This window comes from Haemaphysalis longicornis, unplaced genomic scaffold, assembly GCF_048455015.1.
Source record: "Haemaphysalis longicornis isolate Haplotype H1 unplaced genomic scaffold, Haemaphysalis longicornis Haplotype H1 scaffold_2, whole genome shotgun sequence".
NCBI lineage: Eukaryota > Metazoa > Arthropoda > Arachnida > Ixodida > Ixodidae > Haemaphysalis > Haemaphysalis longicornis.
The window spans coordinates 161,190,811-161,202,528 of record NW_027526295.1 but is presented as its reverse complement, the minus strand read 5'-3'; the positions used below and the strand labels follow the sequence as shown (position 1 = coordinate 161,202,528).

The following is an 11,718-nucleotide window of genomic DNA, read 5'->3' as shown; positions in this document are numbered from 1 at the left end:
CGCTCGAGCCCAGGACACGAGCTCGTTCCAAAAGGAAAACGAATGTCTCGGTGTGTGGTGTACCTGCACAGTAACCATATAAATCATAAGCTGTTTAAAGAAATGCAAAGCCCCGAAGCTTTCTACAGTCGCGGAGAATCTAAGGAGTGAAAAATCCAGGGCCCCTTCGTCTAACGACAAAGATGGTTGAAACACCAAGCTTTTTTCCGCTGCAAACCAAGTCGAATGAAAGTCCAATCTCTTGAGGAATTAGTTTGTTGTTGTCTTAGTTTGGAATTTGATAACGATGATGCCCTTGAAATGTTTCGATCGTACCCTTTCAGGGCGGTTATCGGCCAGGGATTAAAGGGAACCAGACAAGCTTTGTGAAGGTGGCAATCAAATGCATTCAGGTGGTAGAACACATAACCGGGGATTTTTGAGCGAAGTGTGAGCCCCATACGTTGTACGGATAATTTGTAAACGATTTTTGAAGATCGCCTTTCTCAGCCGATCAGCGCGACGCCGAAGCGAGCCGACCGCGGCTGACGTAACAGCGACCGCGGCTGACGCAACGGCGAGCCGCCCCCCTGATTCGCCCAATCGCCGGTGAGGTCGGCTGCCGGCAACGTCACTGCCATTGGCTTCCGGCTGCTCTTCCTCCTTCCTGCGCGATCCCGAGGCAAAGGCGGGTCCGCAGCGATTGACGCGTGCCTAGGCGCAGAAATGTAGCAAGAACGGAAGTCAAGCGTCGCTATGTCACATGGCTATTCCCAGTGTTTCCAGCTGCTTTGAAAGAAGCAGAGAGGGAGGAGGAATCGATCGGCAAGGGGGTAGAGGTGCACTTAATTGCTTTGTAAATGAAGTAATCGTCGTATACAGGTGGATAGCGAGACGGTAGGTTGACTTGCAGCCTCTTCGTACTTCTATCGGCGACTGGTAAACACCCGTAGAGTTCGGAGGCGTCAGAACTTTGCGCCTGTGAAAAGAAGTGAAATTTGTGGGCCGTGATGCGGGTGTTGTGGCGTGAAAGCAAGCGTGTGCATTTCTTTGTGCAATAATATGTTGAAAAGAGCCTTCTTGAGTTTGTTACTTTCTGCTCCTCCCTCAATGATTTCGGCATTGTTCCAGGTTAGTAGCATGTGTTTTAGTTTGCTTTCTACCTGCTTTTGTCGCGCTCGTGTAACATAATTTTCTTTGACTGCGAATGGTTGACGCACCAAGAAGGTCGCACAAGTCGGGAAGCGCTGAACGCAGTCGCATCATCGCTGATCGCAAGTGCAAACACCGCCTGATGGCCTCATCGCGCGACGCGCGCCGTCGCGCGACAAGGCGAGCTTTCGGCTATCTTTTACACCACCCACTATCATCATCGTAGTCAGAGAAAGTTAGCTTCCCCGCAGTGCGCTCCCACGCACGGTCGCAATCAGTAAAGCAAAGAAAGCTAGCATTTACAAGCACTTATTGAAACTATATGTAGAGCAGCAATGGCGTCCCCTCTATCAGAGAGAGGGCCATTGTGTTTTTAAAGGTATAGAAGATGGGTGCATGGTACAAAAGAAGCTTCAAAATTGTGGTCGGAGCGAGCGCAGCCGGCCGAACGCGAGCCAGGAACCGCGCCCAAGGAAAGGGAAACATCACGCCAAAGGGTAGAATGCCGCCTCACGGGCAATACGAGACGCATGAAGTGAATGTATAGATGGTATTCACTGAAAAGTTTAGCTGTCGATTTCTTCGCTTGGCAACACTGGAAACGGCCACAGACGTGGCTGGACATGGCGCGGCTTGTGCCACTGCGCCCGCACGGCGCAGAAAAAAAAACACCGGCGTGCATCGTCTGCTCCGTTTCAACCCGATTCTCAACGGCGGTGTGAACAGAGGTGTTATTAATCGCACTCACATTGGAGTCGAGGCATACTTTGCGTTCGGTGGGGTAGAGTTTGGAACGTTCAACACACATCATGTGCTTAGCAAGTACCGCCCTCCCGCGGAGCCCCACGTAACCAGGGACGGCGCGCTCACATGGTTGCCTGCATGCATGGCTCCTGGCAATGTCTAACGAGCAGAGCGAGCTTAGCGGGGTATTGCTGTCCAGGGAAGTTATGACGCGTGCGGCCGCAAAGTTCAACAGCAGATTAGCGGAAGGTGCAACTAGGCTTTTGCCGTACAAAGTTCTAAGCATACCCCGTAATTTTTTTCCGCAATCTCCTGGATATTCGACCAAGCTGCGGGTATACAGGAGTTGACGTCAACATGGTCTGGGCGCGGGCGGGGGGTGCGGTGCAGCTGTATCTGATGCAAGAATTCTGAACCCACCCCCGCTCCAAATTCTACTTCCTCGGCCCTGGCGATTTAAATCGATTAGACTATCAAATTGAATCGCGGGGGAGGCCAATTTCACATCTATTTTTTAAAGCTTTCTATCTCTACCAGCCAACGCTTCCTTCGTGGCGTGCGGGACAAGAAACTCCCAACACGACTGGGGAGGGGGGGGGGGGGGGGGGGGCGGTTTTCATTCACGCAGCACAGTGTAGATGGCGCGGCGAATGCGTGGTTACCCAGTGTTCCCCGCGTGCAGTTGCTTGCTCGAACTGGCGGGTGCGTCGGCGAGACGGCTTTGTCGTCTGATTTAGCGACAGTTGTTTTGGGCCCGTTTTGGCGCACCTTCACGTCCATTGCGCGCTTCCTTCGCACGGCTCGATTAAATTGTTCGACAGCACCTTCTTGGTGACCCTGACCCGACAGAACTAAGTGGTCGTACTGCAAAGATACGGTAAGGATTGGTTTACAGGGAGGGAAAACAAAATGTAAAGAGCACATACAGGCAACGCTACCTTTTGCGCACAGCGTGCCATGAACGGGGCTCCGTTTTCTAAATGGGTGAATACCATTTCGGTTGTGTTTAAGAGGTAACAAAAAGGCGAAAGGAGCAACTGGTTCTGATAAATAGCAATTATAAAAGTTCCCTCGGCTTTCTCGCAATTCTCAAACTTACTAAACTAGCCAGCTTAAATCGGCATAAATGGGAATCACTAAGCTCACATGCCGAATTGTTTCAGTGTATGCGCTTGTGTCGCGTGGTGGTGTATCCCCAAGCTAGCAAATCAGGATCTCTAGGTTCTGCTGTCTCACCCTTCGAAAGACACTCCTCTCCGTTTTCTTTCTGCCGACGCACGACCGGGCTACATCGGCGGCGTCCGCCGCTCTAGCCCGGCCCTGGCCGACGCTGCTGCGTTCGGGACGCCGCCCTCACGAATTTCAGGTAACGGCAGGCAGAATCTCTGGTTTCACTGTTTGTAGAGCCACGTGTGTGAATTCAAGTGGCGTCACATGGACAATTGTTTTGTCGTTTAAAGCTTTGCTTTCCAACCACCTTCACCGCGTGGATTGAAGCCATTTTTTTTTCATTATCGAATGATCTTAATTCTTTCCCCTAGCTCGGAGATCAGAACGCAGCGACATGCTACCGAAGCGTGCAGCAAACTAAATTGCTCCTGTAGAGTACGCCGGAATCAATGCTTTATTCGAGAATTAAGATCGCTCAGAATAGGCTGTCCTGGTAAGCGGAGTTCGCACGTGCAAGCATTATGCTTGCATATGCGAACTCTGCGTACAATAACGCACGCGCACCCCGGCAATAGTTCAGTAGTTCACAACACCCGTAATTGGACGAGAGATATGACTTACTGCCCTTTTTTTGGGGGGTAAAAAACATTTTATGGATGGAATGGCGCTAAGTCATGAGTTACTAAGTTTAAGGCTAGTGCTCTCAAACTGAACAAAGTACGTTGTATAATGCATACCTTTAATTCACTTCCTTCACAAGGCCTAAAGCTCGCCCTATCCCGGATGAATACTTATATTCATTTAAGCGAACCCAATTATGAACTGCAAAGTGCCCAAGCGTGTGAAGTATGCGGTGAAAAAAAAATATCGAAAATTCACCCACTAATGCTTACTTGTGACTGCATCTGTACGTATACATCAGGGAAAAACATTTAAACGACTTCTCAGGGGTGCGGCTAATTTCAGCATTAGCTGAAGTGAACGCTGGTTGACGTTAAATAATCACTAGATTATTTCTGTCAATAAACTGGGTATACAACCCCCGTACGTTAATTTTAGGGACGACCGCACAGCGTTGTTCCGAATTTCAGCGTCCCGATTACTGAATGAAATTGTTTATCGATTGTGATTGCTCCAAATTATTTGATTATTCAATCTCTCACCTGCACCACTCCTTCTCTGTGGGCATGTGTCACAGCATCTGTGTACGCTGGGGACTACCATAAAAACACTTTGAAAACACCGTATACTTAACGATTGCAACAATCCCGGCACCGACAGTTCATTCTGTCAACATTGACACGCAGTGGTGACAAATGACTACAATTCCGAGAATTATGTATACAGTGTAGCCCACTTATAGCGAACGCGGTTTTAACGAAATAGCGGCTATAACGAACAAATCTTCGTTTCTCGTTACCATTGGTATACATAGATTTTCTGTCCAGATATAGCGAAAAGCGGATATAACGAAGTGATTTCGGTTTCCCGTTGTGTTCGTTATAAGCGGGCTCGACTGTACAAACTTTTCTGGAGGAGGAGGCCAAGGCGGACAGAAAGGAAGCAAAATATGCATAAATCAATAACAGCTGAAAAAGAATTCAGTGCAATATGTCGTTAGAGAAACACCGGAATGCGAAGTGCCGTACCAGAATGGGGAACTCTGTTGTTTTATTATTCCGCGCGTTGCACCATAACGCTTCAGCTTCTAGCAGGTTTATAACTTCCACACTAACATTGGGTCCTGTCGTGACGTCGCGCGTGTCTTGAACTATCCTCACTTCAAATGAACCATTCTGTAGTAAAGGCCTCGAAGGGACCTTTAAGAGCTTTGAAGTGGTCTCCAACGACTTTGAATTGCCTTGCAGGGACCTTGTAGTGACTTTTCCACGGACCGTTCAAAACCGAGGCCTTACGAAGCCGGGCTGACAGGGCTTATATATACCGTTCGCATTTAAGTCACAAACGGCATTGAGCACGAACAATCGACATCCACGCGCCTTCCTACCTGACAGTATACAATTCATGTCACGCGAAAAATAGTATGGCCAATGCTCTCTACACTAAGCACCGACCAATTCAGCACGTAATTACGACAGATGAGCGTATATTAACAGGCTGGAAAAACTGCAGTGCAGGTCATACTCATATGCAGTGGGGTAGCACCAACTTATTTACCTCTATCTTTACTACAACGTTCGTAAACGGCCTCGAAAGACAGCAAAACCATTACTCCGAACCCTGTCCTCCCTCTTGCTTGAGACCGCCATAACCACAACAAGAATCTGGTACTCCGTACAACAGGCCTTTCACTACCGGCTCGCGTACGCGCGTACATCTCTCCCTGTTGCGAGTTGCGAGCACACGAGCTGCATCCGCCGTCGCGCGCGAAACAGTACACGCGGCAGACGCCTCTGCCTTCCTTCGGCGTAGTACGCACCGAGGCATTGCTTCGGCAGAAACATGAGGTGCCAAAGGCGCTCTTCGGTCGTCCCGGCTGTGCTGGCTGCAGCCCGCATAGCCGGCACCTCGTTGCTGATCGCGCTGGTTGTTCGGATACCGCGTGGGGAGGCGGTGAGATCGCCGGTTGGCCACCACTGGAATCAAGGGCCGGTCAACAAGATAGGCCAGCAAGACGATGAGGGCCCGCTGTACCTCACGCCGTACTTGGTCAAGGGTAAGGCGCATGTTGCCCGAGAGCGCAGCCGCGTGGGCAACATACCGGGCTCGCCGGACCTGGAGAGCTACTCAGGCTTCATCACGGTGCGGGAGCTGCAGCGGAACCACCTGTTCTTCTGGTTCTTCCCCGCCATGGTGAGTCGAGTGGGCTCAGCTTGCGTGCAGTTAGCTCGAGATATCGACTGCGATCGCGACAAGTTCCCCACGGGGATCTTTGAGGCCACTATTCTCGCTAAGGAATTCATTAGTGAGCGGACGCTACCATGTTTCACAGCTGTATAGCAGCACTCAAGACCCCATGTTCGTCCGCGTTCTGTAGGGGAACAACAAAACCCAGTGCATGCATGCGGTAGTTTTACTGTCGGCGTGAGACGAGAAAAAAAAAAATTCAAGGTTAACTTCTGTTCGGGAGGAATTGGTGAGAACACAGAATGGGATGGCCTCGAAAAAATCCCTGCGCTGAAGTAGGTATATACCAGTGACATAAGCGGTATTCATAAGAAATTTCAGCGCCAGAGCTACTCCCACCATGCAGTTTGCTTGCTTTGCATCTTGCCACTATACCACCACGGACTTTGTATATATATATAGAGTCAGCGAAAGTAGTGGGGAAGGTACTTCGCGACATTTAGACAGGACACTATTCGCTGGAGTCAAATATACATCACGCACTGTTGTAACAACACGTGACTTTATTCCTTGATACTTAGTCCGCACAATATTCACAGTGTGGACATCTCGAAGGTTTCTTATCCGTCCCCAATCTCCCAATGTACCCCTTGACCGTTTGTCCACCCCTCGAATATATATTAGTATCCGTGAACGAGTGCTGCGAGTATTTACCTTACGATACTCGAAGACCGGACAGCAGAGCTACTCGTACTTTTTTGCATAGCGCCTCGCACGATATAATTAGTATTTAACATCCGAAATGTGATGGGCGCGATTTTTCAGAACTGAAACTTTGCATCTGTATTGCTGATTCTTACAGTAACCTGATTGATCGATCTCCGTACTCAGGGGCGGAGATGGTCTTCAAAAATGCGGCAGCAACTAGGGCGAAGTAAAGAAAGTGAAGTATGCCACATGGTCCTGATTTACGCAGTGTTCCCTTGAAATCCCGATTCCGGTAGAAACGACCCCTAAAACAAAGAGAAGGACACCGACCCGTAAAAAAATATCTTCGGAGCAAAAAAAGCGCTTGAAGAAGTAGAAGAAAGTCGGAGGACACCTGCCATTTTCATTGGTTGTGAATGCGAAAGTAGGCATGCCCCGTTGAACGGCTGAGACGCATCGCATCCGCGTTGTCGAAGGGCTTTGTAATCTTGCCGTTTGGGACAGTGCGTTTTGTGATCCACCTTAACGCTTTTGAATGGCTTCGATATGAATCCTACGCGCTGCGCCGCTGCTCGCTCCTGCCGCCGAGTAGGGGAGATTTGACGACGGTGGTGAATTTATCCGCTTGTCTGTTCGCTCGCTGGGATCTTCCGCTCGCTTCATTTGCGGTGTACTGGAGTAAACGACCACCCTTCACTGTTGCCGGGTTAGCGAAAGCGGCGATGGAACATGAGCCGCGGCCCGCGATGCTATAGGCCTAACGTTGTTTACAGAGGGACGTGGCTGATTTGAGTGCGTTGAAACCACCGCCATAGGGCACATATCTTTCCTATATTGGTGCAAGAGTGGAGACCCACCCAATATTCCCTTTTGTAAGCCTTGTAAAGTAAATTCTTGAAGTCTGGTAGCTGGGCCTATGACCTTATTTTCTCCCAGTTCGTGCGAAGCACTGAACAAGCGTTCATAACTGGGCCAGCTGGTAGCAACTAATGGAACCAGTGAAAGAACAGGACACAACCGGACAAAAATACCGGACAATGTTGGATCAAAAACTGTTTACTTGAGAAAAAAACCCGCCCCGGCGACGCACACAACAAATACACACGCACTCATGGACGCACGCACAGACAGACAGGCAGCGATACCTTTTATGAACAATTTCCTTGCGGATTTTACAAAACCACTCATGTGCCTCGTCTTATGGTAAGATATTTTGGCTTGTACTAGAGGGATACAGGGATAGAGAACGGATAGATTCCGTTATTACGGAAGTCCTGTCGTTGTCACACGTCGAGAGAGAGGGAGAGAGAGAGAGAGAAACATCTTTCTGCGTTACTGTGGTAGAGCTGCTGTTACCAGTCCGCCGCAAGGACTACTTCAATGTGTTGATGCAGGATTCTTTCAGTTAAAATTAAGTGTTTGTTGCGGCGAAGATCCGGTGGAAGAGCGGCCAAGCTTTCCCTTCAGTATGGAATGTGGGGTGGTAAAAAATGCGGATGAAGAAGGTAGCAAGTTGGTTTCAAAGGAAAGTTTGACCTTGCCATAGCCATTTTAGCGTTGATTCGGCACCGAAAGATGCCTTAATGGCTGAGAAATCGCTAATCAACGCTGATAAAACGTGACGCAAACAGCGACTGCAGCCGCTGTTTGCGTCACGATAGACCGGAATCAAGCGAGGCAGCGATGATGTCTAGTGGTGAAGAAGCAACCGAATGCAACGCTACCACGTATTGAGCCGTTTGGTGAGTTTCCGTGAAATCAATCATGCTTTCCCTAACTCTCATCAGCTCCGAAGCACTAGGCAAGATGTTCCTACATGAAGCCCGCGATCAGTATATTCACGCTTTTTTGAAGAAAAACATATTGTACTTCTGAGGCCACGCAAATGTTGGCGTCGAACCAACCGCTCGTGCCGAGTTCGCCCGCTTCCTCGAAAAGCGGTACCGCCACCTCAAGTACGTATTAGCGGCGTCATTCAGCGGCAGCCAGGAAAGACGTTGCGCACGCCATAATCTTAAACACATTCGGAGCAAGTTGCGCGGTATAGCCAGTGGTAGTGGCACCGGTCTTAACGTTTGTCCTATTTTCTACCTTACTTTAAAAAAAGCTACGCGTAAGGGTGGTGCATTCGTGTTCTCGGTAACTAATGTATCGATCTAGAGCAACTTGTATTTTGACTTCAGTGTCCCTTTATGAGTTAAAAGAGAGCAAAAAAGTAAAAAAAAAGCTGGCGACTTCATCACCAGGATTTATTTAATTAATGTATTGCAGATTTGTGTTTGGTACAACCGCAGTAATGGTGGTGCTGTACACACAGCCCATCAGGTCCGTACCCAGCGTTACGTGTGACACGAAAATTCCGAGTCCACCCGTGCCATGGGCATCGAGTCCAGAAAATCATGGAAATGACCAGTGGTTGAAAAAAACGTTGGCAAATGTGACAGAAAGAGGCCAGCACCCCACTGCACGGTGTTTCAGAGCAGGAATTGGAACCGTCGTCTGAGCTTCGATTCGGGTGGAGCTGATGCCACGACCTTCCGCAATCCAGTGAGGACGACTCCGAGAACCACCAGTGTGCCACCGAAGACGCTGAACACGTCCGGGTACACGCTCAGGAACACGGCCTGCGTAATTACGATTGTGATGACGATGACACAGCTGAATCCTTTGGAAGGGAATGTGTAGTCCCTAGCAAAAAAGAGATTAGGCGGGGAGGCACGTCTACGTTAATTCCTCTATAAGAAATAGGTATGGACAGAGACTGACCAAATTGTCTCCGCTGGGACACATATGCTTGCAACATAGGTTTGACTAAAAAGTGTTTTGTGTTACAGTTAATTCGCCGTGAGTTGGCTCTGCTTTTGAATCTAGCCTCTACGGTACAACGGAGTGTATACGTCCCGCGTAAGAAAGTTTACGAGGAGGGGCTTGGGGACGTACGTAGAGTCGTGCACGAATGAAATGCGAACACGAAAATATGAACCAAAACACACAAATAGCTCGATTTCTTCCCGTATGAGTAAAATTGCCGCGTGTGTTTGTTACAGTAACAAAGATTCAAATTGTGTCTCTCCAAATATACCTCTAAGGAGCCATTTTTTAATCTCCACTATTCATATTTTTTTTTAATTTCGTGTGTTAGAGTTCATATTTTCGTCATCTCATTTCATTTATTCATGACTGTACATATGGGTACTTTTCGCTGGACCCAGGCACACGTCTTCTGATATAAGAGGTTAAATCCTTCACTTCAAATAAGTCTACACTTGAGGCATCATCAGGATAAGTGGCTTGTGCAGTAGCCCAAGGCTGCCTTCCAATTGGTGGGCAGCATGGTCGAGAGCTTAGACTCTTAAGAAATAGCAGCAGGTCGGCTTCACTAAGACGCTCCAGGACGAAAAATCAGTGGGACGAAATGCGCGAATTCGGCGAAAGACGAGGATAATTTGCCCAGTGACAACAGCGCAAATGCACGCGCCTTGTCCAAGCGCAGATTCTCTTTTTTGCTCTAATCGTATGCTGGGCCTCGTCATTCGCCAAATTCTCGCATTTGGTCACGTTGATTTGTCTGGGAGTGTCGTCGTGAAGCCGAAATGCAGTTGTTTCTTGAAGTGTAGAAAGCAGTTTAATTAGACGTCCGAAGCAACAATTATCAAAATATGATCTCGCCTCCGCTTGCGTATGCGCAATTTCAGAGATAGCTCCGTGTACCAGGAAGCGTGTAAGCACATTTTTCAGCTTAATGACTGTAGCAAGCAGGTGATAACATATCATGATAGCGAATGTATTCTGCTTTAATATTCAAAACCATACTCCCTTTTTAACGTTTAACACTGCTTTTCATGATGTACCTGCATGACGAAGCCGAATATGACGTCAGAGGAGGTCTTTACGATGGTCACCACAGCGGCGTCCTCGGCCTCGAGTGCCTTGATGAGGAACATCTGGACAGCGAAGGTGAGGTGGGAGATAAGCAGAAGGTAGCCTATCTGCGAGCCGTAGTAGAAGATCTTCAGCTTTCCCGTGACCACGGCAACGATGGACACCAGGAGCATCGAGAGGCAGCCGTAGTGGAACACCACCACGCTGCGCGACACGCCCTTAGTGGCCCGGATGCAGACGGTGGTGATGCCGTTGAGCAAAGTGTGACTGAAACCGTAGGCTATGCCGATGTACTGATCTTCTGTGAACGAGGCGCCCCCCGAGGTCAGGAAAGGGGGCTTGACGACGAAGGTTATGCCAAGCACTGAGAGCGCCACGGCCGCGCCCTGGGTCCAGTGGCACGGCTCCGAGAGAAACACGCTGGCCATGACGGCCACCATGAGCGGGGTCAGGCTGGTGATGATGGAGGAGTCGGCGATCGTCAGGTACCACAGACTGGAAAGCCGCAGCGCGGCTGAGCCCAAGGACAAGACGGTGCGCGCAATAAGCAACGGCTGGGCTCTGCTCGGACCGAACGGCTGCGTCTCCTCCGTGGCCGCTGGCAGGATGCCGATGAAGACGCCGAACGCCATGAAGGTGAGCACCTCGAGGTTGTTCACCGACTCGAGGCGTTTGATGATCACGTTGACCAGCGATAGGATCGCGCTGGCGCCAGCAGACAGAAGGATTCCGAGGGCAAACGAGCGGTAGGCGCCCCCGGCCCGCATGTTGCTGCCCTCGCTGCTGTCGGGCTCCGGGGCTTTGGTGTCCCTGACGTCGCCGTACGAGCGGACCAGCTCGAGCACGCCCGAGGGGTGAGAGAAAGACTGGCGTACTTTTCTCAGCGAAGACATAAAGCGCTCGGCTGGTTCCCTCTCGTTGTCGTCGCTGCAGCTGCCGTGCTGATGCCCGCCCGGTGACTTCTCCTTCGACTCTGAATCCTTCGTGGAGCTGTCATACGGAGCCTCCCCTTCGATTCCGAGCTGCAGCGCGACTTCGCCTGCGCCGTACCCTGTTGGTGCTCTCGAGCCATCGTCGGTTGAAGGGAGAGACGGGGTGCTCGTGCCGGCAAGCGACCAAGTGTTTCGTTTGGAGCCGTACGTTCCTCCACCACCGGTTTCGGTGGACCCCCCGAGGGTTGACTTGGCAGATTTCAAGGCTGGCGTGGGGCGGATGCAGGGTGGCGGCATTTTTGGCGGCGCTACGGTGGATTCTGATGCCTGCGTTCGTGTCTCT

At 50.0% G+C, this 11,718-nt stretch overlaps 2 protein-coding genes across 3 annotated transcripts in view; one reads left to right on the top strand and one right to left on the bottom strand.

Moving 5' to 3' along the window:
• Positions 1-5,476: 5,476 nt before the first annotated feature.
• Positions 5,477-11,718, top strand: part of LOC144167475 (putative serine carboxypeptidase CPVL) — a 31,770-nt gene continuing 25,528 nt past the window's right edge. The window contains exon 1 of one of the 2 annotated variants that reach the window (XM_077696730.1): positions 5,477-5,859. In XM_077696730.1, coding sequence (XP_077552856.1) covers positions 5,509-5,859 — 351 coding nt within the window. In that variant the 5' untranslated portion in view covers positions 5,477-5,508. The remainder of the gene's footprint in view (positions 5,860-11,718) is intronic. The other variant, XM_077696729.1, reaches the window with a different exon arrangement.
• Positions 9,036-11,672, bottom strand: LOC144170931 (solute carrier family 35 member G1-like). The gene is made up of 2 exons (XM_077700928.1): positions 10,413-11,672; positions 9,036-9,185 (listed from the first exon to the last, which is right to left on the bottom strand). Exons 1-2 carry the CDS (start codon positions 11,670-11,672, stop codon positions 9,036-9,038), a joined length of 1,410 nt encoding a protein of 469 aa, XP_077557054.1.

What these genes read in the sequence shown, in the direction of transcription:
- LOC144170931 (XM_077700928.1), bottom strand. Translation starts at nt 11,672, where the DNA reads ATGCCGCCACCCTGCATCCGCCCCACGCCAGCCTTGAAATCTGCCAAG. An exon ending in TATTCGGCTTCGTCATGCAG is followed by an intron (nt 9,186 to 10,412) that starts GTACATCATGAA and finishes GTAATTACGCAG; the next exon opens with GCCGTGTTCCTGAGCGTGTA.